We start from the raw sequence: 27819 nt of genomic DNA, 5'->3' as shown, positions 1-27819 counted from the left end.
GCTCATGAAACACTTATTATTATGAAAATAGTTGTGTTGGTTAATATTTTTGTGGAAACCTGATACATTTTATTTAGGGTTCTTTGATTACCAGAAAGTTCAAAAACAGTTTTTTTTTTAAATTGAAATATTTTCTAAAGTTGTAATGTCTTTTAACTAATCATTGGTGCTAGTTTATATAAATTGTTCTTGGTGATTTTCAAATCTAATCTTCTTTATTGATTTTTATTTGATTATCATTTCATGCTGATTGTAGAAGTGCACTTTCCTGTGTCACTGTGACATTAGATTTGTTTTTTATCCACCCACAGTCTCTACAGTCTAAGAGCAAAGCTAGTTATTCTCAAGTGATTCAGCAGCTGTTCTCGGTCATTCCTGGAGGGGAACACTACAGAGACGCTGGTCCGTCTCGCTGCCGAACCTGTGCTGTGGTGGGAAACTCTGGGAACCTTGTAGGATCATTCTATGGTCCTCTTATAGACAATCATGATTGTGTAATGAGGTAAACTCTCTTTTTTTAAAAGGTGTCCTGTTATGCTTTTTTTAGTCTCAACTTTCTTTGGTGTGTATTGTTGCTGTTTGAACATGAAAAAGGGATGCAAAGTTACACAGCACAAAGTCTCTCCAAAGGGCGCACTGTTTCTGAACTCCCTGAAATCCCTCCATTGTAGTTTTGAGTTTTCTTCTGGGAACTTACACACAGCAAAATTCCTTATTTAAATAATTCCCGCAAAAGGCATACCAAAAAAGGGGGGAAACAAGGCCTGATTGAGTTGCAAGGGGTGTGTTTTCTCCTACAGCAATTGACCAATCACAACACACTGGTTCAGCTGACGCACATTTTGGTTTTCAGAAAGGAGAGGCTTCATAGTGACAGGAATTAAACAGAGCATTACAGACAGACTGGGAAGAGAGGTGCTGCAGCTGCAAAATATGGAAATAAAGCATGAAAACCTATTCTAGTAGAGAAAAAAAAACTGAATCAAAAATTATAAAATGGACATAGGTCCACTTTGATGAATACATTTTTTGTAATTATGATTTTAATATTACTTTAATATTATAGTTCTGTCTCCCTCAGAATGAATAAGGCACCAGTTAAAGGTTATGAGAAAGATGTGGGATCCAAGACCACCCACCGCATCATGTACCCAGAAACTGCCACTCATCTGGACAACACCACCCACCTGGTGTTGTTGCCCTTCAAAACACTGGATATCCAGTGGGTCACCAGTGCTCTTACTGATGGAACTATTAAACGGTAAGATAATGGTTAAATATATATATATATATATATATATATATATATATATATATATATATATTTTTTTTTTTTTTTTTAAATGTCACATTGAATCGCAAAATGAAAGGAGAGAAGGAAAATCATATATATATATATATATATATATATATATATATATATATATATATGCATAATGCATATATATCATAATATCAGCATAAATGCAGTACAAAAATTGTTCTATACCCTAATGTGTAAGTAATTTACAATTTAAACATTATTGCAATACATTTTTTTTTGTACTATGGTAATAAATTTTTTGATAACATATGCTGAATTTTGCTTAACATACACACACACGTAAAAAAAAAAATATATATATATATTTTCTATATAAGCAAAATGTAGTTTCATATGTCTTTTGATTTGGAGGTGAAATATGACCGGGCATTGATTAGTCTTTATATCTTGAATGACATATGTAGTGTTGGGGAAAGTTGCTTTGAAAAGTAAAGCATTACAATATTGCGTTACTCCCTTAAAAAGTAACTAATTGCTTTACTTACATTTTTAGAAAAGTAATGCGTTACGTTACTTTTGCGTTACTTTTTTTCACAAGGAGTAGGCTTGTTTGTTTTATAACAAAAAAGTTATATTTTTGGGCAAATGTGAAGGCCCTTTCAGACCAAAAGTGAAATAATAAGCATCATGCTGAAGGAAATGCAAATTCACGCATGTAGAGTAGAGTATAGGAAACAAACAAACAAATAAACCTTTCAGCTGCTGCTGTTCTGGATAACGGAAGAATAGGAGAAAAACATTTAACACTTACTTTATCAATAAAAAAAAAAAAAATCTATAGTCATTTTTGGTTTAACTGAATCATTGAAGGACAGAAGCAAGTACATTGGTCAATAAAGTGAGATTAAATGCATAAAAATGTATGTTTTATTTAATATATTTAGTTATTAGAGGTTTGCATTGTATTCTGATTCTGCATAATGAATATTGATTCTTTTTTTGTGCAAGTAAGATGAATTTTTATTCATCTCATTTGCACAAAATATTTGTTTATTTAGTCTAAAACTACAATAACCATCATGTTTACACACACACACACACACACACACACACACACACACACACACACACACACACACACACACACACACACACTCACACACACACACACACACACACACACACACACACACACACACACTCACACACACACACACACACACACACACACACACACACACACACACACACACACACACACACACACACACACACACACACACACACACACACACACTGTTTAAAAACTTGTTTAAATACATTTATGTTGTTAATAAATAACAATAAATTGATAAATTGTTGTTGTACCAGCAATATCTCCAAGTTTTGTTTTTCACTGTAAAAACGCCTCTGCGCTTCGATTATTTGTCTCAACATGAGGACAAGAGAGCTGTCAGTCAATAAATGGGAAAATAAAGAAACTTGCTTTACTTGTGTGAAAAAGTAACTCAGATATTTTGTTGTACATTTTAAAAGTAATGCGTTACTGTACTAGTTACTTGAAAAAGTAATATGATTAAGTTACTCAAGTTAACAACACTGGACATATGTACATTTATTTTGTCATCAATTATTTCTTGGATTGTTTTGACCCTTTTTTCTATTTCTGTATTACTCAACAGAACGCGATTCAAGGTTATAGACAAGCTACAAGCCAACAAGGACAAAGTAAGATCACACAGTATCTATATTTTATGTTAACAATAAACCAACGAAAACGATAAACCATTCAACAGAAAATAGTTAATTTAAAGAACTTTGAATTGATTTAATTGGTCATTATAGTTGTACGCTTTGTCTCAAACTCCACCTGAGAGGCATATTTTCTCTGGAGATTAATGTTATTGCACACAGACTACTTTAGGCTTGAGAAAATTGTACAATGCATGCCATGGAGTTTCGCTCCAACCCTATGTCAACACTTCTGAACTAGCTCAAGCTTTTCAGGATCTGCAGGTTTACTATAAACTAGGTTGCTGTTACGATGCAGCAAGGATGAAGCAGAGAGTGAATCCAATCGCAAGCACTTTAATAATCCAACAAACAGAAATCCAGGGAAAACTCAGAATAAGGCACACAAGACACGGAACAAGGAACTGGGAACATCTAACATCAAACAACGACCGACAAACACCAACTGAAGAACAAGGGTATAAATACACAGACAAACAAGCTTAACAAGATAACAAGGGGGCAAGGCTAATCAGAAACACCTGGGGAGACTAATCAACAGAACGGGGAACAGCAAAACATGTAAAGACAGGGAAACACATGACAGACAAGAACAAGGAACCAAACACAACGCCCCCCCCCCCCCCCCCTATGGGCGGCTCCCGACGCCCCTTGAGACAAAAAAAACAAAAAAACACTAAAGTTCAGGAGGGTGGTGAAGTGGAGGCGGTCTTGGGGGAGGGACGGAGGGCCAGGTTCGTGGAGTGAGGGCGGACCAGGACCGTGGGTGGAGCAGGCTGAGCAGGCGACCCCTCGGGCGGCCAGGGCGGTGAAGACCCCTCGACCAGGGAGGTGAAGACCCCTCGGGTGGCCAGGGCGGTGACTCAGGCGCAGGAACAGACGACACCTGCTCGGGAACAGACAACACACACACTGGCTCGGGAACAGACAACACACACACTGGCTCGGGAACAGACAACACACACACTGGCTCGGGAACAGACAACACACACACTGGCTCGGGAACAGACAACACACACACTGGCTCAGGCTCGGGAACAGACAACACACACACTGGCTCGGGCTCGGGAACAGACAACACACACACTGGCTCGGGCTCGGGAACAGACAACACACACACTGGCTCGGGCTCGGGAACAGACAACACACACTCGGGCTCGGGAACAGACCACACACACTGGCTCGGGAACAGACAACACATACACTGGCTCGGGCTCGGGAACAGACAACACACACGCGGGCTCGGGAACAGACCACACACACACTTGCTCGGGAACAGACAACACACACACTGGCTCGGGAACAGACAACACACTCACTGGCTCGGGCTCAGGAACAGGCAACACACACACTGGCTCGGGCTCAGGAACAGACAACACACACACACTGGCTCGAGAACAAACAACACAAACACTGGCTCTGGCTTGGGAACAGACAACACACACACTGGCTCGGGCTCGGGAACAGACAACACACACTCGGGCTCGGGAACAGACCACACACACACTGGCTCGGGAACAGACAACACACACACTGGCTCGGGAACAGACACTGGCTCCGGTTCTGGAACAGACACCAGAACAGAAACAGCCACAAGGACAGACGTAAACACAGAAACAAACATAGAGCGATCAGGTTCAGGCGTGACTTGAACAGCCTCTGGATCAGGTTCAGGCGTGACTTGAACAGCCTCTGGATCAGGTTGAGGCGTGACTTGAACAGCCTCTGGATCAGGTTCAGGCGTGACTTGAACAGCCTCTGGATCGGCAGACGTGACTTGAACAGCCTCTGGATCAGGTTGAGGCGTGACTTGAACAGCCTCTGGATCAGGTTCAGGCGTGACTTGAACAGCCTCTGGATCGGCAGACGTGACTTGAACAGCCTCTGGATCGCAGACGTGACTTGAACAGCCTCTGGATCGGCAGACGTGACTTGAACAGCCTCTGGATCGGCAGACGTGACTTGAACAGCCTCTGGATCGGCAGACGTGACTTGAACAGCCTCTGGATCGACAGACGTGACTTGAACAGCCTCTGGATCGGCAGACGTGACTTGAACAGCCTCTGGATCGGCAGACGTGACTTGAACAGCCTCTGGATCGGCAGACGTGACTTGAACAGCCTCTGGATCGACAGACGTGACTTGAACAGCCTCTGGATCGGCAGACGTGACTTGAACAGCCTCTGGATCGGCAGACGTGACTTGAACAGCCTCTGGATCGGCAGACGTGACTTGAACAGCCTCTGGATCGGCAGACGTGACTTGAACAGCCTCTGGATCGGCAGACGTGACTTGAACAGCCTCTGGATCGGCAGACGTGACTTGAACAGTCTCTGGATCGGCAGACGTGACTTGAACAGTCTCTGGATCGGCAGACGTGACTTGAAGAGTCTCTGGATCGGACGGGACCAGCGGCGAGGACTCTGGGCTGACAGGAAGTACAGGGAGGACTTCCAGGCATTGCGGGACGCAGGAAGTCCTCTTCCTCCTCCGTCTCCGATAGAGAGAGGGCGCTGTGCTGGACGGAACCAGCGGTGAGGGCGCTGTGCTGGACGGGACCAGCGGTGAGGGCGCTGTGCTGGACGGGACCAGCGGTGAGGGCGCTGTGCTGGACGGGACCAGCGGTGAGGGCGCTGTGCTGGACGGGACCAGCGGTGAGGGCGCTGTCCTGGACGGGACCAGCGGTGAAGGCTCTGTGCTGGACGGGACCAGCGGTGAAGGCTCTGTGCTGGACGGGACCAGCGGTGAAGGCTCTGTGCTGGACGGGACCAGCGGTGAAGGCTCTGTGCTGGACGGTATCAGCGGTGAAGGCTCTGTGCTGGACGGGACCAGCGGGGAAGGCTCTGTGCTGGACGGGACCAGCGGTGAAGGCTCTGTGCTGGACGGGACCAGCGGTGAAGGCTCTGTGCTGGATGGGACCAGCGGTGAAGGCTCTGGCCGGACGTGGCTGACGTGAAGCTCTGGCCGGACGTGGCTGACGTGAAGCTCTGGCTGGACGTGGCTGACGTGAAGCTCTGGCCGTACGTGGCTGACGTGAAGCTCTGGCTGGACGTGGCTGACGTGAGGCTCTGGCTGGACGTGGGTGACGTGTAGCTCTGGCTGGACGTGGGTGACGTGAAGCTCTGGCTGGACGTGGCTGACGTGAAGCTCTGGCCGGACGTGGCTGACGCGAAGCTCTGGCTGGACGTGGCTGACGTGAAGCTCTGACTGGACGTGGCTGACGTGAGGCTCTGGCTGGACGTGGGTGACGTGAAGCTCTGGCTGGACGTGAAAATCCAGCTGGGCGTGGAGGTCAGATGATGACCTGGCGTACCATGGGAGGAAGCTCTCCAGACATCGGGAGAGTGCCTCTCTCCAGTCCAGACCAGAGATATTGGGAAGCTCCCTCGGGTTGACCTCCTTAGCCCCCAGCCGATAACACAATTTAATAGCCTCGTCTCCGAGGGAGAAGGAAGTAGCAAGAGGAATAAATCCCCACGTGAATTGAAATAAATCAGGGCTATCCAGAGCCAAGGCTGCGACTTGACCCGCGAATTCCCGGCTCATGCTGGAGAGATCAGATGAGGTCCGTGCTTCTGGATTCATTTTAGGGTCGGTCATTCTGTTACGATGCAGCAAGGATGAAGCAGAGAGTGAATCCAATCGCAAGCACTTTAATAATCCAACAAACAGAAATCCAGGGGAGAATCAGAAACACCTGGGGAGACTAATCAACAGAACGGGGAACAGCAAAACATGTAAAGACAGGGAAACACATGACAGACAAGAACAAGGAACCAAACACAACACCCACACCGTGACAGTTGCAGTGCAGTGGGCCTCTAGGAAGAGGGTTGAAGACTTCTGCTATAAACACTTCATTTGACATTAGCTATCTTTCCATGCTCTACTGTATTTTTATGCGCATTTTGTGATATCGCTTGAAAGAATGCTGGATGGAAACGCTAAGATACGCATAAATTCTACAAATGTGCAAAAAAAATGTATGCGCTCAATTGAGGCAGATACATTTCTATTCTGTCAGAAGACATAAACTACGATGGAAACCCATAAGTACCTTGATTTGCAACAAAAAGCTCATGTGACTTTGCCTCAACAGAGGATGTGATTGCATAACTGGACTAACCAGTAGACCAAATTCACTGAATAGTATATTAATGTTTGTTTAGTAATGCTTGCCAAAAGTTTGTCATCAGAATGACTTGGTTTAATTCCCTCCCAGAAGATTGAATTCCCAAACACCAGGCGTCTGAACGCAAGATAACGAGACAGCATGTATTGCGTTTCGACTGCATGCTCTGAGACACAACACGTTTATGATGTAAGAGGAAAAAGCCACTGATTGCTGCAACTTCCATTTTTATTAGATATTTTGCGCCAATTTGCCTGGAAGGGACAATTTTGTCTTTTAGAACACATGAGATGGATACACGGTTTTATTCGCAAATGTTTAATGCAATTAATTAGTTCAGTTAAATTTGCAACTTTGGAAGAAGACACAACTATTGTAACATTTCTTCGTTTAAAATCGGTTTGAATCATAAAATGATTTGTTCATTATCTGGTTTTTAGTCCCAGATCTTGTCAGACTTTTAGTGCATTGTAGATTCTGAAGTAGCTTGTAAAGGCTACAACATCAAAGTTCCTTTTTGTTCTTCACTAACCTTCCTCTCGTACTTCCAGGTGATGGTTGTACACCCTGCTTTCATGCATTATGTGCACACTGCGTGGCTCCACATTAAGTCTCGAAGATCTTATCCATCCACAGGTTTCCTTGTGCTGATGTTCGCCCTGCACATCTGTGATGAGGTAAAGTTTTAGCATTCACAAAGCTCGTGTGGCTTACTGTCTGCGGTTTGTGTGCTGTGTACTAATGTCAGGTACTTCTGCTGATGTGTTTTTCTGTGCTTAGGTCAGTGTGTTTGGCTTTGGCGCAAACAGTAAAGGCACTTGGCACCACTATTTCGAAAACATGCCCAAGAGTTTCAGACGCACTGGTAGACACAGTGGAGGGATTGAGCAGCAGACCATCTTAGAACTTCAGGAAAGGGAGCTGATCAGTCTATACAGAGGGTGGTGAGAAGGACGAGGACTCTGAGTTTCAGTTACATGATTATTTAATGACATTCATCTGTATTGATGATATACACAGTGCTCGAAGTAGGCCGTTACGCCCCTCCAGCGAAAACAGAACTTGAAAAAACTTTAGAAAACGTATTATTGTGGATGTGACATAAGATAAACATAATGTATTCAAGCACTGTATATACATATTTTGTTATATAGACTCCTCCATTCAAAAGTGTTTGCTCAGCAAGATTTTGTTTGTTTTTCTAAAGATAAATTTTTATAGGATGCTATTTAATGATCAAAATGGACAATAAAGACATACATTGTTACATAATATTTCTATTTCCTTTAAATGCTGTTCTTTTGACTTTCTTTTCACCAAAAAAATACGTATTACTGTTTCCTTAAAAAAATATTAAGCAGCACAACTGTGTTCAACATTGATAATAATTAGAAATGAGCACAAAATCAACATAGGCCTTTTTGCGAAAGATCATGTGGCACTGAAGACACTGAATGCAGAAAGGAAGAAATAATGCTGTTCAAGTCCTAACTGTGATATTCTCAAGGATACATGTTTAATGCACGGGCAGAAATATATATTTTTTAATATATACATTTATATTTTTCAGTAGCCTACATCATGGTATTTTGCATGCATATAATCTCTCTCATTGTCTCTTCTTCCCCATGTAGTTCTCTCCCACTCAGCTGCTTTTACTGTAACTGGCTTTAGTTTTGTAAACCTAAAAGTTTTTTAACTTCCCTCAAGTTGTTTCAAACCTGTATGAATTTCTTTCTTCTGCTGAACACAAAAGAAGGTATGGTAACACTTTAGAATACGGTTCCTTCGTTAATGAATAACTACACAGGAACAAATGAGTAACACAATATAAAAAATCTAGTAACTACTATTAACTAACAAGAAATTCTGATTAACAAATTAGTAAGTAATGGCACACAGATGAAAGTGGTAGTTCACTATTAACTAATCAATAACTACTATTTGTTTAATGCTTCCCAGAGCATTAACCCTAACCCTAACCCTAACCCTAACTAACTAGTAATGACTAAAGTGTTACTACATACTTCTAAAGGAATTACTAATTATTTTAAGCTTTTGATGTTTTTGGTGAAGTTTTAAATAGTAATTCCCATAGAAGTATGTAGTAAGACTTTAGTCATTGCTAGTTAGTTACCATGATCTTAACTTTAGAATACGGATCCAAATAATTAGTAATTCCTTTAGAAGTATGTAGTAACACTTCAGTCATTACTAGTTAGTTACCATGATTCTTACAGTAGTTACTAATGAAAAGCCAATCCTAAAGTCTAGAATCTTCTAATCCTTCACAAGATATTTGCACACACATATATGAGCTAGGAGACATACATAAAAATATATTTTTTTTGTGAGCTAGGTTAAATAATAAAATCATTGTATATGGTATTTGGATGGCTGATAACTCAATATGTTCCAGTCGTCACCGCGACTCTAGTGATTCAATGCCAGTCCAGAGGAATCCCGGAAAATTGGCCACAGGACAAGTAAGGTCCCGACAACTGCATTTAAAAATCCATTTCTTTAAAATTATTCGGTTGATAAATAGTTCTCTAGGAGAGAGCATAGGCTAATTATTTCCCAAATCATAAGTCTGCTATGCTATTACATATTGATAAACCTTTTGTATTCGTTTACAGTAGCAGTTAAAATGTTAATGTAGTGCTAGTCATTTGTCCTGCATTAGTTATTGATTAGTTTTGCATGAATTATGATACATTTTTCAGTATCTAGGAAGCATTAAAAAAATTTTAGTTATTGATTAGTTAATAGTGAACTACCACTTTCATCTGTGTGCTATTACTTAGAAATTCGTAAATTAGAATTTCTTGTTAGTTAATAATAGTTACTAGATTGTTAATATTGTGTGAAGGAATTTTGAAGAATGTAGGTAACCAGTTGATGGACCCTAAATACTATGGAAGTAAATGGGGTACACTCGTCTACTCGATCTCTCTCACAATACTCTACTCTATTTTAGCTTTAACAATATCAATGAGTGGTTTAATGTATTTTTACGTTGCTGAGAGTGATTGCTAGGGGTGTTGTGTACATTGAACGTTGGGTGAGCGGTCAGGTTTTATCGCAAATGAAACACTATCCCCCTTAGTCATACGCCCCATGACACTTTGCGCGAATTTTGGGTGTTACTTCTATTAATTGTTTTAAGCTGTAAACTATTAGCGAAAGGCTCGCTCGCTCTATGAACGCAATAGGTTAAAAAAGTGTCACAATGAGATGACATTAATCTACTCACACTTCAACTATCGAACATTAAAAGGAAATTTAAAAGTGTAAAAGCATCAACAAGGTGCTTTCAACAGACCAAATAACCCCAAAAGTGTGAGTCTTTTGTTAAATATCACTGTAGTAGGCTAATATATATCTGTATTATGTAACTTATGTTGCCTTAATCAAAAATGTTTAATTATCTTCAGCATTACGTGATACTAATTCAAAGTGAATTCCGTCATTTTGACAGATTATAAATTGCATTTACCTGTGAAAACAAACCTGGAAAGAGACGTGAGAATTTGAGAAGAATAACGAAAGATTCTTTGTGCATTCCAGTGAATTATTAATGGAATATATAAAAAATTTAATTAAATTTAAAGGGAGTAAATTAAATAAGGGAGAACAGACCACAAATGTGCAGTATATGTTGTCCTTTTTCATACATTTACAGCGGATTTCAAAGGGGGGGAAAAAAGAAAATAATCATGAGGAAAAGAAAGCAGTGACTGAAAAGAGCTCTTGCCATAGATATTCTTGTTATAACATGTCACGTTAAAATACCAAGTATAACTGTCACAAGGATGAGTCGTAGATCCAAATGGAAGTTAAGCAGTTTAATATTGACAGACAGAACAGGAGAGTTCTCAAAACACCACGTTTAGCAGGCGGGCGACCTGGAAGACAACACTCAGACTAGAGATGTGAGAAGGGGAATCCCCAATGAAGGCTAGCTCGAAGGCAGGTGAATGGACTGAGGCGATATTCCAAAGGGCTGGATGCACAGGAAACAGAGACATAAACTCCGCACGGAGACTAGGACACAGGAACTGTGAGAGAGACACAAACCAGAGTGACGAACCAACACCAAGCACAAAAAACTCCAGCGATATAAAGACAGCTAACAAGCATAATGATAAGCTGCAGCTGAAGGCTGATAAGTGATCAGCTGGTGCTAAACAATACACAGGTAGTACACACCCACAAACCCACGCCTACAAACACACCAACAGAAACTCAGAACGAACACCCGGACTGATGAACTGTGATCGTACCCCCTCCCCTAGGAGTGCCTCCTGGCACTCCCAGGAGAGCTTACCTGACGATTGTAATCATCGATAAGGGAGTGATCCAGTATGTCCCTAGCAGGAACCCAACTCCTCTCCTCTGGACCGTAACCCTCCCAGTCCACCAGGTACTGGAATCCGCGTCCCCTCCGTCTCGAGTCCAGAATACGATTAACCGAATATGTAGGCTCCCCGTCAACGAGTCGCGGCAGTGGGGTAATCCGGGTGGGCGGATTAAGGTCAGAACGAAAAACAGGTTTCAATTTGGAGACATGAAAGGCGGGGTGAATTCTCTTGTACGCTGGAGGAAGTTTGAGGCGGACCGTCACCGGACTAATGATCTTGGTGACAGTGAATGGGCCGATAAATTTAGGAGCTAGCTTATTAGACACGGAACGGAGCGGAATATTCTTAATAGAAAGGCAGACCTTTTGACCCACGACGTACACGGGAGGCCTTGACCGGTGGCGATCGGCCTTAGACTTGGTGCGCGCCCCCACCTGGAGCAGAGTCTCACGGGCTCTGGTCCAAGTGCGATGGCACCTCTGGACGAAGGCGTGAGCCGAGGGGACCCCGACTTCGGATTCCAGACTGGGAAAAATAGGTGGCTGGTACCCTACGCTACACTCAAACGGAGATAGGCCCGTGGATGACACTGGTAACGAGTTATGTGCGTACTCCACCCATGAGAGCTTCTGGCTCCAGGAGGAAGGATTCTGAGAAACCAAACATCGCAAAACTCTCTCCAAGTCTTGGTTGGCACGCTCGGTCTGCCCGTTGCTCTGAGGATGAAACCCAGAAGAAAAGACTGACACTCACCCCCAACAAACGTCAAAACAGAGACCTCGTCCACCGGGAGGCCATGTAACCGAAAGACGTGGTCTACAACATCGACCGCTGTCTCCTTGGCAGACGGTAATTTGGGCAAGGGAATGAAATGAGCCGCCTTCGAGAACCGGTCCACTACAGTCAAAATGACTGTATTGCCCTGAGAGGGCGGGAGGGCAGTGACAAAATCTAGCGCGATGTGGGACCAGGGTCTCGAAGGGACAAACAGCGGTTGGAGTAACCCATCCGGTGGGCGATTGGAAGTCTTACCACACGCACAGACTGAACATGCCAAAACAAAACTCCGAACGTCACGAGCCATGGAAGGCCACCAGAATCGTTGCTTGACCAAAAAACTGGTGCGATTGACTCCTGGATGACATGCCACATTGGTACAATGACCCCACCGAATAACGTCGGACTGTAACCCCTCCCGTACAAATAAGCGAATCGGTGGACACCCGGGCGGAGGCATTACCCCTTCTAAGGCGAGCGGACCTTCGACTCGATCTCCCAAGCGAGTGTGGAGTAGGGATGCAACGGTATACGGTAAAATCCCGGACCGTTCGGTCAGCCCTGCACGGGACAATCTACCCTCGTGTCCCGCGGGACTTCGGTTTTGCCATTGAGTTCGCGCTGATCCTTTTAGTTTTTGCTTTACATACCATCAGGTGCGTTTGCCTGTCGAGGCAGACGAAAGCCCGCCCCCGCAAGTTAATGTGTCCAATCAATCACTGTTGTGCACCCACACGCTAACTTCTGTCACTCACTGGCTCGTACTACTAGTTGTTTGGCTACACATGCTACAGAGACACGTAGAAATGGCGAGCTCTAGCGGAGTTGAAAAACAGAAATTTGAAGATGCACCAGCATCTTTCAAATCTTCTGTGTGGAATCATATTGGCTTTGGGGTTGAGTACAACGACGAAGGAGGGAAAACAATCAACAGAAATTACACAGTCCGTAAACTTTGTTTGGCACATGTCGCATACTCCAAAGGAAACACGAGCAATATGTCAAAGCATATCCAGCGAAAGCATCCAGACATAACGCTTCCTGAACACAGGTCAGTCGAGCGACCCGAACAGGCACCAGCAGAAAAAAAACAATAGTCTATTGAGAATGCTTTTGCTCAGACGTACCGGGCCTCTTCAGAGAAACACAGAAAGATAACCGGTGCATTGGGAGTGTTTATCGCTAAGGATTTACAGCCCTTTTCTGTAGTAGAGGATGTGGGGTTTAAACATTTAATGAAAGCACTCGGCCCACGTTATGCTGTGCCCAGTCGCACTTATTTCAGTGCGGTTGTCATCCCTGGTCTTTACGACAAAATCTGCAAAGCCATCGAGAGTGATTTGGCGAAAACAGAAAGCCTCGCACTGCCTACGGACAGTTGGTCTTCTCGGGCAACACAGAGCTACATGACTGTGACGGTTCACTACATGTTGGACTGGCAGATGAAAAGTGCCGTGCTGCTGACCCACCCACTTTATGAAAGCCACACAAGTGCGCATTTAGCAGAGGAGTTGAAAAATGCAGTCAGCGAGTGGAAGCTGGAGCGGCCAAACACAACTATACCCGTCACCACAGATAATGCTGCAAACATAGTTAATGCAGTCAATGAAACTGTTGAGCTGGGACCCCAAATTGGCTGTTTTGCTCACACTGTGAATCTCGCGGCCAAGAGGGCAGTGTCAATCAACGGTGTGTCCCGCCTCGTGAGGAAAGTGAGGAAAGTTGTCACCTTTTTTCAACGCAGCACCACAGCAAACCAAGCACTTGCTGTGAAACGGGAAATGTTAAACTTGCCAAAGCACAAGTTAATCAATGATGTGATAACTCGGTGGAACACATCACATGACATGTTATCACGATATGTTGAGCAGCAGCCTGCCATCTATTCGGCATTAAAAATGGACAAAAACCTGAGGAGCCACTTCACGGGCATTGCAATGTTGACTGATGGAGAACAAAAAATGGCAGAACAACTAATTGAAGTACTCAAACCACTGAAGACGGTGACAACACTCATGAGCAGTGGAACAGCCCCCACAATTTCAATGATCCTCCCACTGAAGAAATGATTCTCAAATCCATGGTACCTGGAGATGAAGACAGTACAGTTATCAAAGAAGCAAAAGAAGCCATTGCACAGGACCTGGATAGAAGAAGGTACACTGACCCTGACCTTCAGAAGTACCTCCAAAAAGCCACAGCTCTGGATCCCAGGTTTAAATCCCTGCCCTCCCTTGATGAATCCTCCCTTGACAGACTCTACAAAGATCTTGCCACAGAAATCTTGGAGTATGAACCACAGGTATGATGATCTTATTTTCTGTGAATCTATGGCTGTATATTTATTTAATGATAATTTTTTTTGTTGTCAAAATGTATATAGATGATTTAACATGTCATACTTGTACATAGTATACATACATATCTGTCAACAATAAAACAAAACAGCAGTTGAACTATTCTCTATTGTGGCAGTTCACAGGAGCAAAACAGACTTTTACAGCTGTTATTCTATATGCTAATTATTTGTCATTGTTCTTTCAGAGACAAGCGGAGACAATGCCACCCACAGAGGGACAAGAGTCAGCCTCTCCCCCTCCAAAGAAGACAGAAATGGCAGAGCTATTTGGGGAGGTTTTTAAAAAACAAGACCAGGTCAAGGCTCTTTCCCAGATTGTTGAGGATGAAGTTGCTTCATATAGGTTAGCAGACTCCATTGGTGTTGATGCTGATCCTTTCATGTGGTCGAAGACCAATGAGTGCAAGTTCCCTCATGTAGCAAAAGCGGCAAAACGTCTCCTCTGTGTCCCAGGGACTTCAGTTCCTAGTGAGAGAATTTTCTCCACTGCTGGGGACATCGTTAGTGCCAACCGGTCTCGCCTTGCACCAGACAGTGTTGATAGACTCATCTTTTTGCACAAGAATCTCTCAATAGTGGATGAGTAAATAACATTGCACTTTGTATCCTGATTTTTTTTTATTATATTATTTTGCTCTGCTTTTTTTATTCAAACCACAACCTAATTTATGTTTGTTAAAGGTAAAAGTGCACTTTTTCTTTCACATTGATCACTTCATATACCAGTTATCAAGGTTTGGAATTGGGATCCACTTGAATATTCTAAAGTGTGTTGTTTACATTTTGTATTTCATAAGTGGCAGTTGATGAGGTTGTATTACTTAGTGTTGTTCAGTACAGACTAGAGTGTTAATTTATTCCATACACATTGATGTTCTTCCTACTGTGACATTCTGTTTATGCTCATAAGAAAGTCAAGTCAAGTCAAGTCAAATATATTTATATAGCGCTTTTCACAATACAGATTGTATCAAAGCTGCTTCACAGTATCAATCAAAACAACTTGACAATGTTTGTTTATTACTGGAAAAAAAAAGACATCCAAGTTTGGTAGAGCTAATCAATGGTATGATTGGTTAATTCATTTGAATATCCCCAACTGAGCAAGCCAAAGGCAACAGTGGCAAGGAACCGAAAAACTCCATCCAGTGACCTAATGGTGTCCTAACACCCCATTAAATGACCCAATGGAGAAAAAAAAACCTTGGGAGAACCCAGGCTCAGTCGGGGGCCAGTTCTCCTCTGGCGTTTATGAACTAGAGGCCAAATTTACAGTAACTGTAAGATAAAAAAATTATTTGAATGCCTGGCTAAATAGATGCGTCTTCAGTCTAGTTTTAAACTGGGAGAGAGAGTCTGAGCTACAAATAATATCAGGAAGGCTATTCCAGAGCTTCGGAGCTAAATGTGAAAATGCTCTGCCTCCTTTGGTGGATCTGGATATCCTAGAAATGACCAGAAGCCTCGAATCTAGCGATCTTAAAGAGCGCGATGGATTGTAAGGCGATAGAAGATCCGTTAAATAGACTGGAGCTAAACCATTTAGAGCTTTATAAGTCAAAAGCAATACCTTGTATTTAATACGGAACTTTATAGGTAACCAATGAAGTGATGATAAAATCGGTGTTATATGATCATATTTTCTTGATCTAGTAAGAACTCTAGCGGCTGCATTTTGGACTAACTGTAGCTTGTTTATTGAAGATCCAGGACAACCAGCTAATAAACCATTACAGTAATCTAGTCTCGAGGTCATGAATGCATTAACTAACTTTTCTGCATCAGAGACTGATAGCATATTACGTAGCTTAGCAATGTTTCTAAGGTGGAAAAAGGCTGTTTTTGTAACATATGAAATATGCTTTTCAAAAAGACAAGTTGCGGTCTAGTATAACACCCAGGTCTTTTACTGTAGCGGATAAAGTAACAGGGCATCCTACTATGTTAAAGTCGTGCTGTGAAGGGTTTTGTGGACGGTTTTTAGAACCGATAAGTATTACCTCTGTCTTGTCAGGATTTAATAAAAGAAAATTACGCGTCATCCAATCTTTTATATCATTAACACAATCTGTCAATTTGGATAATTTAGCATATTCATCTGGCCGTGATGAAATATATATTTGAGTGTCATCAGCATAACAATGGAAACTAATTCCATGTTTCCTTAGAATATTACCAAGTGGCAACATATATATTGAGAATAATAAAGGGCCTAACACAGATCCCTGTGGCATTCCATAGTTTGCCGAAGTTATAATCGATTTTTCTCCATTTAAGTAGACGAAATGGTAGCGGTCAGATAAGTATGACCTGAACCAGCTTAATGCTTGTCCTTGAATACCCGTGTAATTTTGTAGTCGATCTAAGAGTATTGTGTGATCTATAGTATCGAACGCAGCACTTAGATCAAGTAAAACTAATACTGAGATACAGCCTTGGTCCGAAGCTAAAAGTAAATCATTTGTGATTCTAACAAGCGCAGTTTCAGTGCTATGATGTGGCCTGAATCCAGACTGAAACTTTTCATAGATGTCGTTTTCTTGCAAGAAAGAGCCGAGTTGAGCGGACACAACTTTTTATAATATTTTTGACATAAATGGAATATTCGAAATGGGTCTGTAATTTGCTAGGTTATTTGGATCTAATTGTGGTTTCTTAATAAGAGGTTTTATAACTGCCAGCTTGAACGTTCTTGGAACATGACCTAAAGATAAAGATGAGTTAATAATATTGAGAAGAGGCTCTTCCACTATAGGTAACACTTCTTTCAGTAGTTCAGTTGGTATAGGATCTAATAAACATGTTGTTGTTTTAGATGAAGTGATAAGTTTATTTAACTCTTTTTGTTCTATGGTTGTAAAGCATTGTAATTGTTCTTGCGGGGTGATAATTGCGGCTGAATTATAAGGCGCGAGCATAGATCGAACGTTTACGATTTTGATTCTGATGCTTTCAATTTTCTCGGTGAAGAAGTTCATGAAATCATTACTACTAAACTGTAACGAGGTATTTTGTTCAGACGACATCTGTTTATGTGTTAGTCTAGCCACGGTATTAAATAAAAACCTTGGATTATTTCGGTTGTTTTCTATTAATTTGCTGAGGTGCTCCGCCCTGGCCGTTTTAAGGGCCTTTTTATAACATGACATACTGTCTTTCCACGCGATTCTAAAGACCTCTAAATTAGTTTTTTTCCATTTACGCTCTAAATTACGGGTTTCTCTCTTTAAAACATACGTAGTATTATTGTACCATGGTGCTATACTTTTTTCTCTGACCTTTTTTAATCTAATGGGTGCAACAATATCCAATGTTCTAGAGAGAATGGAGCTCATAGTGCTAGTTAGTTCGTCTAGTTCATCTGTTTGTTTGGGTTCAGGCAGCAGCTGGGACAGATCAGATAAGCTATTTGAGAAATGATCTATGGTGGATGGACGAATTGTTCTACCTGGTCGATAACGTGGCGCAGCATGACATATTATAGCAGTGCGTAATATGCAAGTTACCAAGTAGTGGTCAGTGACATCATCACTTTGCGGTACAATATCTATATCGGTTGGATCGGTTCCATATGATATAATTAAATCGAGTGTATGATTAAGACGATGAGTTGGTCCGGTGACGTTTTGCTTGACCCCGAAGGAGTTTAATAAATCTGTAAACGCAACCCCTAACGCATCATTTAAATTATCTACGTGTATGTTAAAATCTCCAACAATTAATGCTTTATCGACGTTGACCAAAAGATCTGATAGAAAGTCAGCAAACTCTTTTAGGAAATTGGCGTAAGGCCCTGGAGGTCTATATACGGTTGCCAATGCTAGAGATAATAGGTTTTTTTTTTCTTACATCTAAACACAACAGAACATCGAAATTACTTTCTGTGACCATTTTATTTACAATAACCGCCTTGGGTGTGAGCGATCTAATGTTTAGGAGACCTAGCTTTAGAAATAGTTTTTGTTCACTACTAGCGAGATTTTTTGTTTTAATAACAATTAGATTTTTTCTAGATCCCGCAGTAGATTTATTATTTGATCTTACTAAACGAGGAATAGACACAGTTTCTATGCAATGTTCTACACTAGTATTTATATCAATTAAATTGGTGCAGTAGAGACTGTGATTTGGATTTTTGGTTACTAGTCAAACGGTATTTAACATCTTGGAGATGTTATCCGACAGAAGATCTGCCCCGATTCTACATGGGTGTAAGCCATCAGCGCGGAAGAGCCTTGGTCGCTCCCAAAACAGATTCCAATTATTTACAAAAATCAGTTTCTGCTCATTGCACCATGACAATAACCATTCATTTAGCGCGAATAATCTACTGAACTTTTCATGCCCTCGTCGGTACGTAGGAAGCGGTCCAGACACAATAATCGATGTTTCAGGCGATGTGCTGCGTACCGTATCGATAAGGCTCCTGAAGTCTTTCTTCAGAACCTCCGTCTGTCGCAGCCTAATGTCGTTAGCTCCCACGTGCAGCACAACAGCTCCGACGCGCTCGTCACCGTTCAAGATCTCAGTTACCCGCGCAGTGATATCGAGAACACGAGCACCAGGAAAGCAGTGACTGTGCACCTTACTTTTACCTAACGTAGCGTGGACGTGTCGGACGGTGGAATCGCCGATGATCACAGAATCGCGTTCCGTTTCACGAAGAGGGGAGAATCGGTTCTGAGTGGAGATCTCGAAAACCGGGAGGGGCGAAAAGATTCTTGTCCTGGCTCGCGGCTTCCGCGGAACCACCCAGGCTTCGTGGTGGTGTGTTGGAGCCGGAGTGAATGAAACCATGGCTGATCGTGACCTGGACGCTCGGGACCAATGCTGAGAAACGCACGGAGTAGACGAGGTCAGCGTCAGCGGGTTACTAACGTTAATCACTGATCCGTGTGCATCAGCGCGTGATGTTTCAAGTGCTAAACGCCGGTCTCTCAGCTCAGCTTGTCTCTCTAGAAGGTCACTGATCTGCTTTTCTACAGCTTCTAATTCAGACTGCACCGCGAGCAATTCAGATTTGTTCTCATCTGCACCAAAAGGTAGATAACATACACCTGATATATTCGCCATTTTAACAGATTGACAGTAAGTTAGCAATGATGCAACCAGTGATGCTATTAATATTTATACTAATTTATGACTCAAGTCTTGGGTAAAAACCGTCTTATTAGTGGTATGGGTGTAATGTAGACGCACGATAGACGGGAAAACAAACAAACTCACAGCAGGCAACGAGGCTGACAAAAGCAGTCGATCACAGGGCGAGCAGCAGTGAAGCAGTGTCTTGCTCTACGACCAACAATCAATGTTCAAACCGTATTTGCGGTTCCAGCCGTATAATGGCCAACAGTCCGAGTTGTAACAGTGACGCACGACAGACGGGAAAACAAACAAACTCACAGCAGGCAACGAGGCTGACAAAAGCAGTCGATCGCAGGGCGAGCAGCAGTGAAGCAGTGTCTCGCTCTACGACCAACAATCAATGTTCAAACCGTATTTGCGGTTCCAGCCGTATAATGGCCAACAGTCCGAGTTGTAATTATGAGTTAAATGATGGTTCAGAACAGAATAAAGAGAGAAATACGGAAAAACAGAGGGAAATACGAAGCTAATACAAGGCTTAGACAGCCACGACGCAAACAAACTCACAGCTCACAGCAGGCAGCGAGGCGGACAAAAGCAATCGAGCAATCGCAGGTGTGTGAAGTCAAACTCACTTCTGTAACTTATTTTTCTGTAAAAGAAAAATAAAACATATTTTTGGGATGAAATAGCAGTCTCTTTCTGCACAAAACATGTACCGAAACCGAACCGAGACCGTGGCCCAAAAACCGAGGTACGGACCGTACGGACCGAGGCTATCTGTACCGTTGCACCCCTAGTGTGGAGACAATGAGTCTCTCGGAAAAAATGCACTCGGGAGTGGACAGGCGAACGGAACGGTCAAAAATGCAAGACAAAGCATCGGGTTTGATGTTCTTGGACCCCGGATGATACGATAAGGTAAACTCAAAACGACCGAGAAAAAGTGCCCACCTAGCCTGCCTGGAGTTGAGTCTTTTAGCAGACCTAATATATTCAAGGTTCTTATGATCGGTCCAGACAATAAAGGGTACCCCCGAGCCCTCTAACCAATGGCGTCATTCCTCCAATGCTAACTTTACTGCCAGCAACTCTCTGTTACCAATGTCATAATTGCACTCTGCCGGAGATAAACGATGGGAGAAAAACGCGCAGGGATGCATCTTGTCATCCTCGGACGAGCGCTGGGAAAGAACCCCTCCTACCCCTACCTCTGACGCGTCGACCTCCACCACAAACTGACGTGATGTATCAGGGGCAACAAGAATGGGGGCTGAAACAGCAGCTCTTGAGGTTGGTAAATGCAGCTTCAGCTACACCCGACCACCTGAACGTCGTCTTGGTGGAGGTCAAGGCAGTCAGAAGCGCAGCTAGTTGGCTGAAATTGCGAATAAAACGCATGTAAAAAATGGGGAACCCCAGAAACCTCTGTAGGGCCTTACGGGAATCTGGAGTTGGCCAATCCACCACAGCTTTAACCTTGTCGGGATCCATGCGCACCCCCTCGGAGGAGACGATATAACCCAGAAACGGGACCGACTGTGCATGAAACGAACATTTCTCCGCCTTGACAAAAAGCCCATTCTCTAAAAGCCTCTGGAGCACTCTTCTGACATGCTGAACGTGTTCCGGGAGAGAAGAAGAAAATATCAACATGTCATCCAGGTAGACATTTTTGAACTGGTCTACCATATCTCTCAGCACGTCATTCACGAGTGCCTGGAAAACCGCTGGGGAGTTGGACAGCCTAAACGGCATGACCAAATATTCAAAGTGCCCCCTGGGGGTGTTAAAAGCAGTTTTCCATTCATCCCCCTTCCTTATGCAGACCAAATGATATGCATTACGTAAGTCCAATTTCGTGAAAATGGATGCTCCGTGCAACCTCTCAAAGGCTGAAGACATCAACGGCAAAGGATAAGTATTCTTTTCCCGTGATGTTGTTCAACCCTCGGTAGTCAATACAAGGTCGCAGAGAACCATCCTTCTTCCCCACAAAAAAGAACCCTGCCCCCGCTGGAGAAGAGGAAGGACGAATGAACCCGGAGGCTAGAGAATCAGAAACATATTTCTCCATGGCCTCCCTCTCTGGGACAGAAAGTGAGTATAACTTGCCTTTAGGCGGAGACATACCTGTTAGTAAATCTATGGCACAGTCATAGGGACGATGCGGAGCAAGAGAAGCAGCCCGAGACTTACTGAACACTTCCTTCAGGTCAAGATACTCACGTGGCACGTTATATAAATCCGCGTGTTCATCCTGAAACACAGAACAAGACACCGAAGAACATGCAGACAATAAACAAGAAGCATGACAGGATTCATTCCAGGCTAATATGGAGTTCCTGCCCCAGTTGATGTGTGGGTTATGGAGTACCAGCCAGGGATGACCTAACACCACAGGGGAGGAAGGAGTGTCAATCAACAGAAAGTCAATATTCTCAATATGATTACCAGAGGTAATTAGTCTTATAGTGACGACAGAGTGAGTTACAGAAGGCAAACATTGCCCATTTAAAGCAACCACAGAGATGGGCAGAGGGAGTGTTACAATAGGTATGTCTAGTCTGTGAGCTAAATCAATATCAAGAAAATTTCCCTCAGCCCCTGAGTCAACGAGGGCCTCACAGTCAAACCTCAGAGTCTGAAAGTGTAAACTCACTGAGAGATGAGTGGCAGAAAAAGAGGATTCAGTTCGTGCAACCCCACCCGTCAGTAACCTCTTACCTACTAACGGGTGCTGGCTTTTACCGGACACTGCAGCGCGATATGACCAGCGGTACCACAATAAAAACACAATCCTCTCTCCTTTCTCCTCTGTTTCTCCCGCGAGGATAAGCGAGATCTGCCAAGCTGCATGGGCTCGGGTTCATGAAGAAGTGCTGTGGTCTCGTCAGGAGAAAAATTGGAATAAGGTGAATAAGTCACGTGGCCTTGTTGTGACCGACGGCCTCGTCGACGTAGTCGAGTATCAACCTGAACTGCTAGATCAATCAATTTATCCACCCCGGTGGGTAATTCCAAAGCGTAGATCTCGTCCTTAATCCGCTTCAGAAAATCCGTGTAAAAACATGTCCCATTGGGCCTCGGGATTCCAGCCACACTCAGCAGCCAACGTACGAAAATCAATCGAATAGTCTGATACCGTTCGTTCCCCTTGGCTCAGTTCAGCGAGAAGACGCGCCGCGTCTCGGCCAGAGGCAGCGCGATCGAAAACCTTTCTGAGTTCGCTAGAAAAGGCTTGAAATGATGCACAACACGGAAGTCTCTGCTCCCAAACAGTCGTTCCCCAGCTGCCCGCTCTAGAAGTAATGTGATCACAAAGGCCACCTTGGATTCCTCCGTAGGAAACACGGACGGTTGAAGCGAGATGTATAGTGAACATTTTGCCAAAAAAGAACGACACAACTGGGACTCACCGGAGTAGCATGCGGGAGACGGAAGGCAGGGTTCAGTGGAACGGATAGGCTGGATCACTGGAGCCGGTGAATTAGCCGCGGCCTGTTATTGAGAAGCAGCAGCCTCACTTCGTAATTGTTGTACCTGTTTCGTCAGTTCAGAGACCTGGGTAACTAGCGCCTGAACAGTACGACCCGTAGCCATAGTTTGTTCCTCCTGTTGCTGAAGACGAGCGTCACTCTTGACCAATACGTCATGCAATTCTGCCGCACTTGCTGGATCCATTATATGGTCGGTTCGTTCTGTCACAAGGATGAGTCGTAGATCCAAATGCAAGTTAAGCAGTTTAATATTGACAGACAGAACAGGAGAGTTCTCAAAACACCACGTTTAGCAGGCGGGCGACCTGGAAGACAACACTCCTACTGGAGACGTGAGAAGGGGAATCCCCAATGAAGGCTAGCTCGAAGGCAGGTGAATGGACTTAGGCGATCTTCCAAAGGGCAGGATGCACAGGAAACAGAGACATAAACTCCGCACGGAGACTAGGACACAGGAACTGTGAGAGAGACACAAACCAGAGTGACGAACCGACACCAAGCACAAACAACTCCAGCGATATAAAAACAGCTAACAAGCATAATGATAAGCTGCAGCTGAAGGTTGATAAGTGATCAGCTGGTGCTAAACAATAAACAGGTAGTACACACCCACAAACCCACGCCTACAAACACACCAACAGAAACTCAGAACGAACACCCGGACTGATGAACCGTGACAATAACATTATTCTCATAATGTCTGAAAATAAATCATGAAGGAAAATAGACAGCTCATCCAGTCAAACTGACAGAGGTGCTTTATTTGTAGGACAACCTTATGATTTGAAATTAGTTTCAGTCTTTTTGAATGGAATTTACCCAAACCGGAAGTGCCAGCCATAATTCAAAACGCAGCAAGGTCGTCAGGAATAAAGTGGATAATCTACTCTATAAGCTTCAATGAACAATATGAATGAGAAGAGTGGATGCTAGGTGTGTTTTGGGTGAAGCAGTCAGGTTTTATCATGAATAAAACGCAACTATTGACCTTACAGTCTATGCAATTGACTTGAATCAAGGTTTTTTAAAAGAGGAACAACTGAGTTCAAATCCGCCATAGAACTATTGGTAACTAAATACAATACAATTTAGTCACAATATGGCCTTCAGTTTATCACTTTGTACAGTGAGTGAACTGTGTGTGTGTGTGTGTGTGTGTGTGTGTGTGTGTGTGTGTGTGTGTGTGTGTGTGTGTGTGTGTGTGTGTGTGTGTGTGTTTGTGTGTGTGTGTGTGTGTGTGTGTGTGTGTGTGTGTGTGTGTGTGTGTGTGTGTGTGTGTGTGTGTTTAGACGCTGGGAACCACCAGCTGCAGCAAACATCAGACTGAAAGTTCAGAAGTTTTGTATTACAGCTTCCAGTCGGGAAACACATTCAGTATTATCTATCAAACCACTCAGACCTGAGCTATTTAAAGCTACAATATGTAAGAATTTTGCATTACAATATCCCATAATCTCAAGGCCAGTGTTATATATTTTGTTAAGTTGATTACTTACAATATACCAAATGTTTCCAACTATTTTTAAATCATGAGAAAATTGCGATTTTAACCAAGGAAACGTTACAGCAGGGAGGAGCTGGGAGTCGCCAGTCAATTGCGTCATATCCGAGTTACCCTCGGTTTCCGCTCGTACTGCGTGGAGTCCTTGACAAATGCAGAAGTTGTAGTTGTAGCGTCTATCAAGCTACAAACGTTAGCTTGTTTCGTGCAGTCGTTACGGAACACCGTTATTCTTTACCGATTGCAGCTGGTTCTGTCGACAAAGCATGCTTAATTTTATATTTTCCAAATGTAGCATTCGTTAATAGTTATGTTTATGTAAGGGAAGTATTATTGCTTTAGATTTGTGTTTAGTTTATTTACATTGTTTATCACGTCTGATGTTTATGGCCATGTAAATAAATATAGCATGTGTTATACATAATGATTAATCAGTATTTTGGCAAATGATGTGGGTATGTTCGAATGTACTTTTACAACAATTGTTAAGAACACGTAAAACTGCACAGCATTATCACAATAATGAATTCGACATACAGTAACATCTATGATAACCAATTTAGTATTAAACCTTACTTTTCTTGCGGTTAATTCATTTTAATGAAATTAAAGTGTGATGAGGTTCAAGAGTCATGAAGGAAGAAGACAGGGGTCTGCGTGACTGGGACTCCTACTTTATTAAAATAAAACAAAACAAACAAAAGTCGCACACAACGCGCATTCACCGTGGCAACCGCGACGGCACAAAACAGTTCAAAAATGAGAGCTCGGATCCACCGGTTTTCTTTCTCTGCGTCAAATTTTCTCTCCAGTCTCTCTCTCTCGTTCCAGCACGCGGCTCAGCGGTCTCTCCACCCCGATCACTGCAATAAGACACAGGTGTTCGTCATTTGCACTTGACCTACTTCCCACTCGTCTCTTCTCTCTCCCATTACAGACCACGCTGAACCACGCCACCCTCGCCACAAAAAGCATTTCATTATATATAAAAAAAAAAACCTCATCCATGAATATGATTTTCCGATTCCCGTCTGACTGATTTACATCCACGGTGGAGTTTAATACGACAGTTCCCATCATTCCACGATCCTTCACATCGTCATCAAGCTACGCCGTTGTTGTTGTTTGGAATGTAGCGCCCTCTAGTGGCAAACAACTCTTGCATTTTGTACCTTTAATGAGCGGGGAGGTGCATGGATGCCTGATGGCGTATACACTCATGAAAGGGGAGATGCCTGTGGGGTGTAGGCTATACACCAGGGGCGTGTCTAGGGGGAGGCCGGGGAGGCAGTGCCTCCCCTAGGATAAGCCCTGCCTCCCCAGAGAAATTATCTGTCCATCTGATGATAAATTAAGATAAAAGTGGATTGTTTTGTGTATATTTTCCCAACGCTAGCGGAAGGGTCTGACCCAACAAAAATCCAGTTAGGCGCTGTTTGACAGTGTGCGCGTGCTTCGGACGTATACGCACTCAGAAAAAGTGCATAATAATGTGAGAACAGAACGCCAATGAAATGCTTACCTGTCAAAGCTTTAAAGCACGAGCAAATAATGAACTTTTGTGATTGCGAATAAGTGCAGTGTCCTGTGAGTTTAACTCTACCGCTGCATTAACATGTGAATGTACATCGAGTATTGGGACTGCAGCTGATAGAATGTGCGCTGTAGCACGATACTATCATATTATACTATATCATATTTTAGTTTCCATACGCTTAATGTGTTTCCACAACAATGTTAGTGAGTAAATCTACTGAAATGGCCAAATGATGAATGAGAGAAAGCCGTGTGCAGTGCGTATGCTATATGTAGAATATATCTAGTTGCTAAAGCAAGTGGTAAAATATTTAACCATGTATTTATATTAAAATCTGATTCGCAAACATTTTAAATTAAAACTTAAAATTGACAAAAACAGCAGACTCATACCTTTTCTTTTGCATTTAAATTTTAATACAATAAATCCTGCATTTCACAAAGAACTTGTTTTTCCACCTCCACGAATGAGACTAGTATCGTTCATTATGTCGCCTTGTTGAGGTAAATTGTAATCTTCCTTGCTTTACCCCGCTATAAAGTAAAAAGATGACTGTGAAAAATATAAGTATGCAATTAAATACATCTATCTAAGTCTATTTTGACTATAGATCTCAAAACTCCTCCAGTAGCCCCTTAAATAAAAAACGAACAGTCCTAACCAGAACGTTCATTAAATTTTTTTTAACCTATTGCTTTTCTATTGGCCGTTATTGGGGGTGTGTCAGTCTGCTGCCGGATCACTTTAACAACCAGAGTGCGCAGCAGTCACAGTCACTCTGCACACAGACGATATAGATTTTGAATCTGTTGGCAGCTCGTGTTAAAAGTCTCACTGATCACAACTTTGTTCCTTTCTCATTTAATGCTAGTGTGTACTTATAAGCTTTTCCTGAAATTCTTGTGGTTGAACAGTTAAGTTTTGTGTGCACTTTTTTTGTCATTTTAGCAGGCTATTAATTTGTTGGGTAGCTCAGGCTGCTTAGCTAGCTGCTAGTCACTCACTTAAGTTGCTAGTCTCTAGTCACTGAAGTTGGCACTGACTGACTGAAGTCAATGAAGTAGGCTTTTGGATTTAATAATTAGACCAGTTTTTATTAAACATAAAAAATGCATTAGTGGCTCATTAAAAAACAGGCACCTTGTCCTTCGCCCTCCATACAAGCTGTCTCTGTTGAGCTCAGCTCTCCTGCTAGCAACAGTGAACATGCTGCCTCTGACAAGCCCAGTACCTCTGCTTCCGACACCGAGCAGAGCCTTGTTGCATCCACAACGGTAAATCCTCCAAACGCATGTCCTCCACAAAATCCACATGCACCATCCTCCAGCTCTGCATCTGTGTCGGAGCCAGCAATATTCTAGCCTCCCCAAAACAGACAATCCTCCTCCAGCTCTAGCGTGTCTGTTCCCCCTGACTTAGATTTGTATAGCCCATCCCAGCCCAAGCTAAGTAGCTATCCTAAGCGCCCATTTGGACAGGCTCTCAGGTGTTTCAATGCGGGCTGGTATCAGTCTCGACCATGGCTCGAATATTCTCTCTTACGTGATG

General features: G+C 43.0%; 1 protein-coding gene across 3 annotated transcripts in view; it reads left to right on the top strand.

The window, feature by feature from the left end:
- Nucleotides 1-27819, top strand: part of LOC143701612 (CMP-N-acetylneuraminate-beta-galactosamide-alpha-2,3-sialyltransferase 2-like) — a 54842-nt gene that overhangs the window by 7600 nt on the left and 19423 nt on the right. The window contains exons 3-7 of one of the 3 annotated variants that reach the window (XM_077195041.1): nucleotides 312-502; nucleotides 1082-1261; nucleotides 2947-2992; nucleotides 7700-7825; nucleotides 7929-8233. In XM_077195041.1, the coding sequence (XP_077051156.1) occupies nucleotides 312-502; nucleotides 1082-1261; nucleotides 2947-2992; nucleotides 7700-7825; nucleotides 7929-8096 (711 nt within the window). In that variant the 3' untranslated portion in view covers nucleotides 8097-8233. Of the gene's footprint in view, nucleotides 1-311; nucleotides 503-1066; nucleotides 1262-2946; nucleotides 2993-7699; nucleotides 7826-7928; nucleotides 8234-27819 lie in introns of those variants that run through there. The other 2 variants (XM_077195039.1, XM_077195042.1) reach the window with 2 other exon arrangements.

The sequence above is a fragment of the Siphateles boraxobius genome, unplaced genomic scaffold (assembly GCF_051911475.1).
Source record: "Siphateles boraxobius isolate OS27281-9 unplaced genomic scaffold, OSU_SipBor_1 33, whole genome shotgun sequence".
In the NCBI taxonomy this organism is placed as follows: Eukaryota; Metazoa; Chordata; class Actinopteri; order Cypriniformes; family Leuciscidae; genus Siphateles; species Siphateles boraxobius.
Note: the sequence above shows the minus strand (reverse complement) of the source record. Positions and strands in the feature narration are given on the sequence as shown.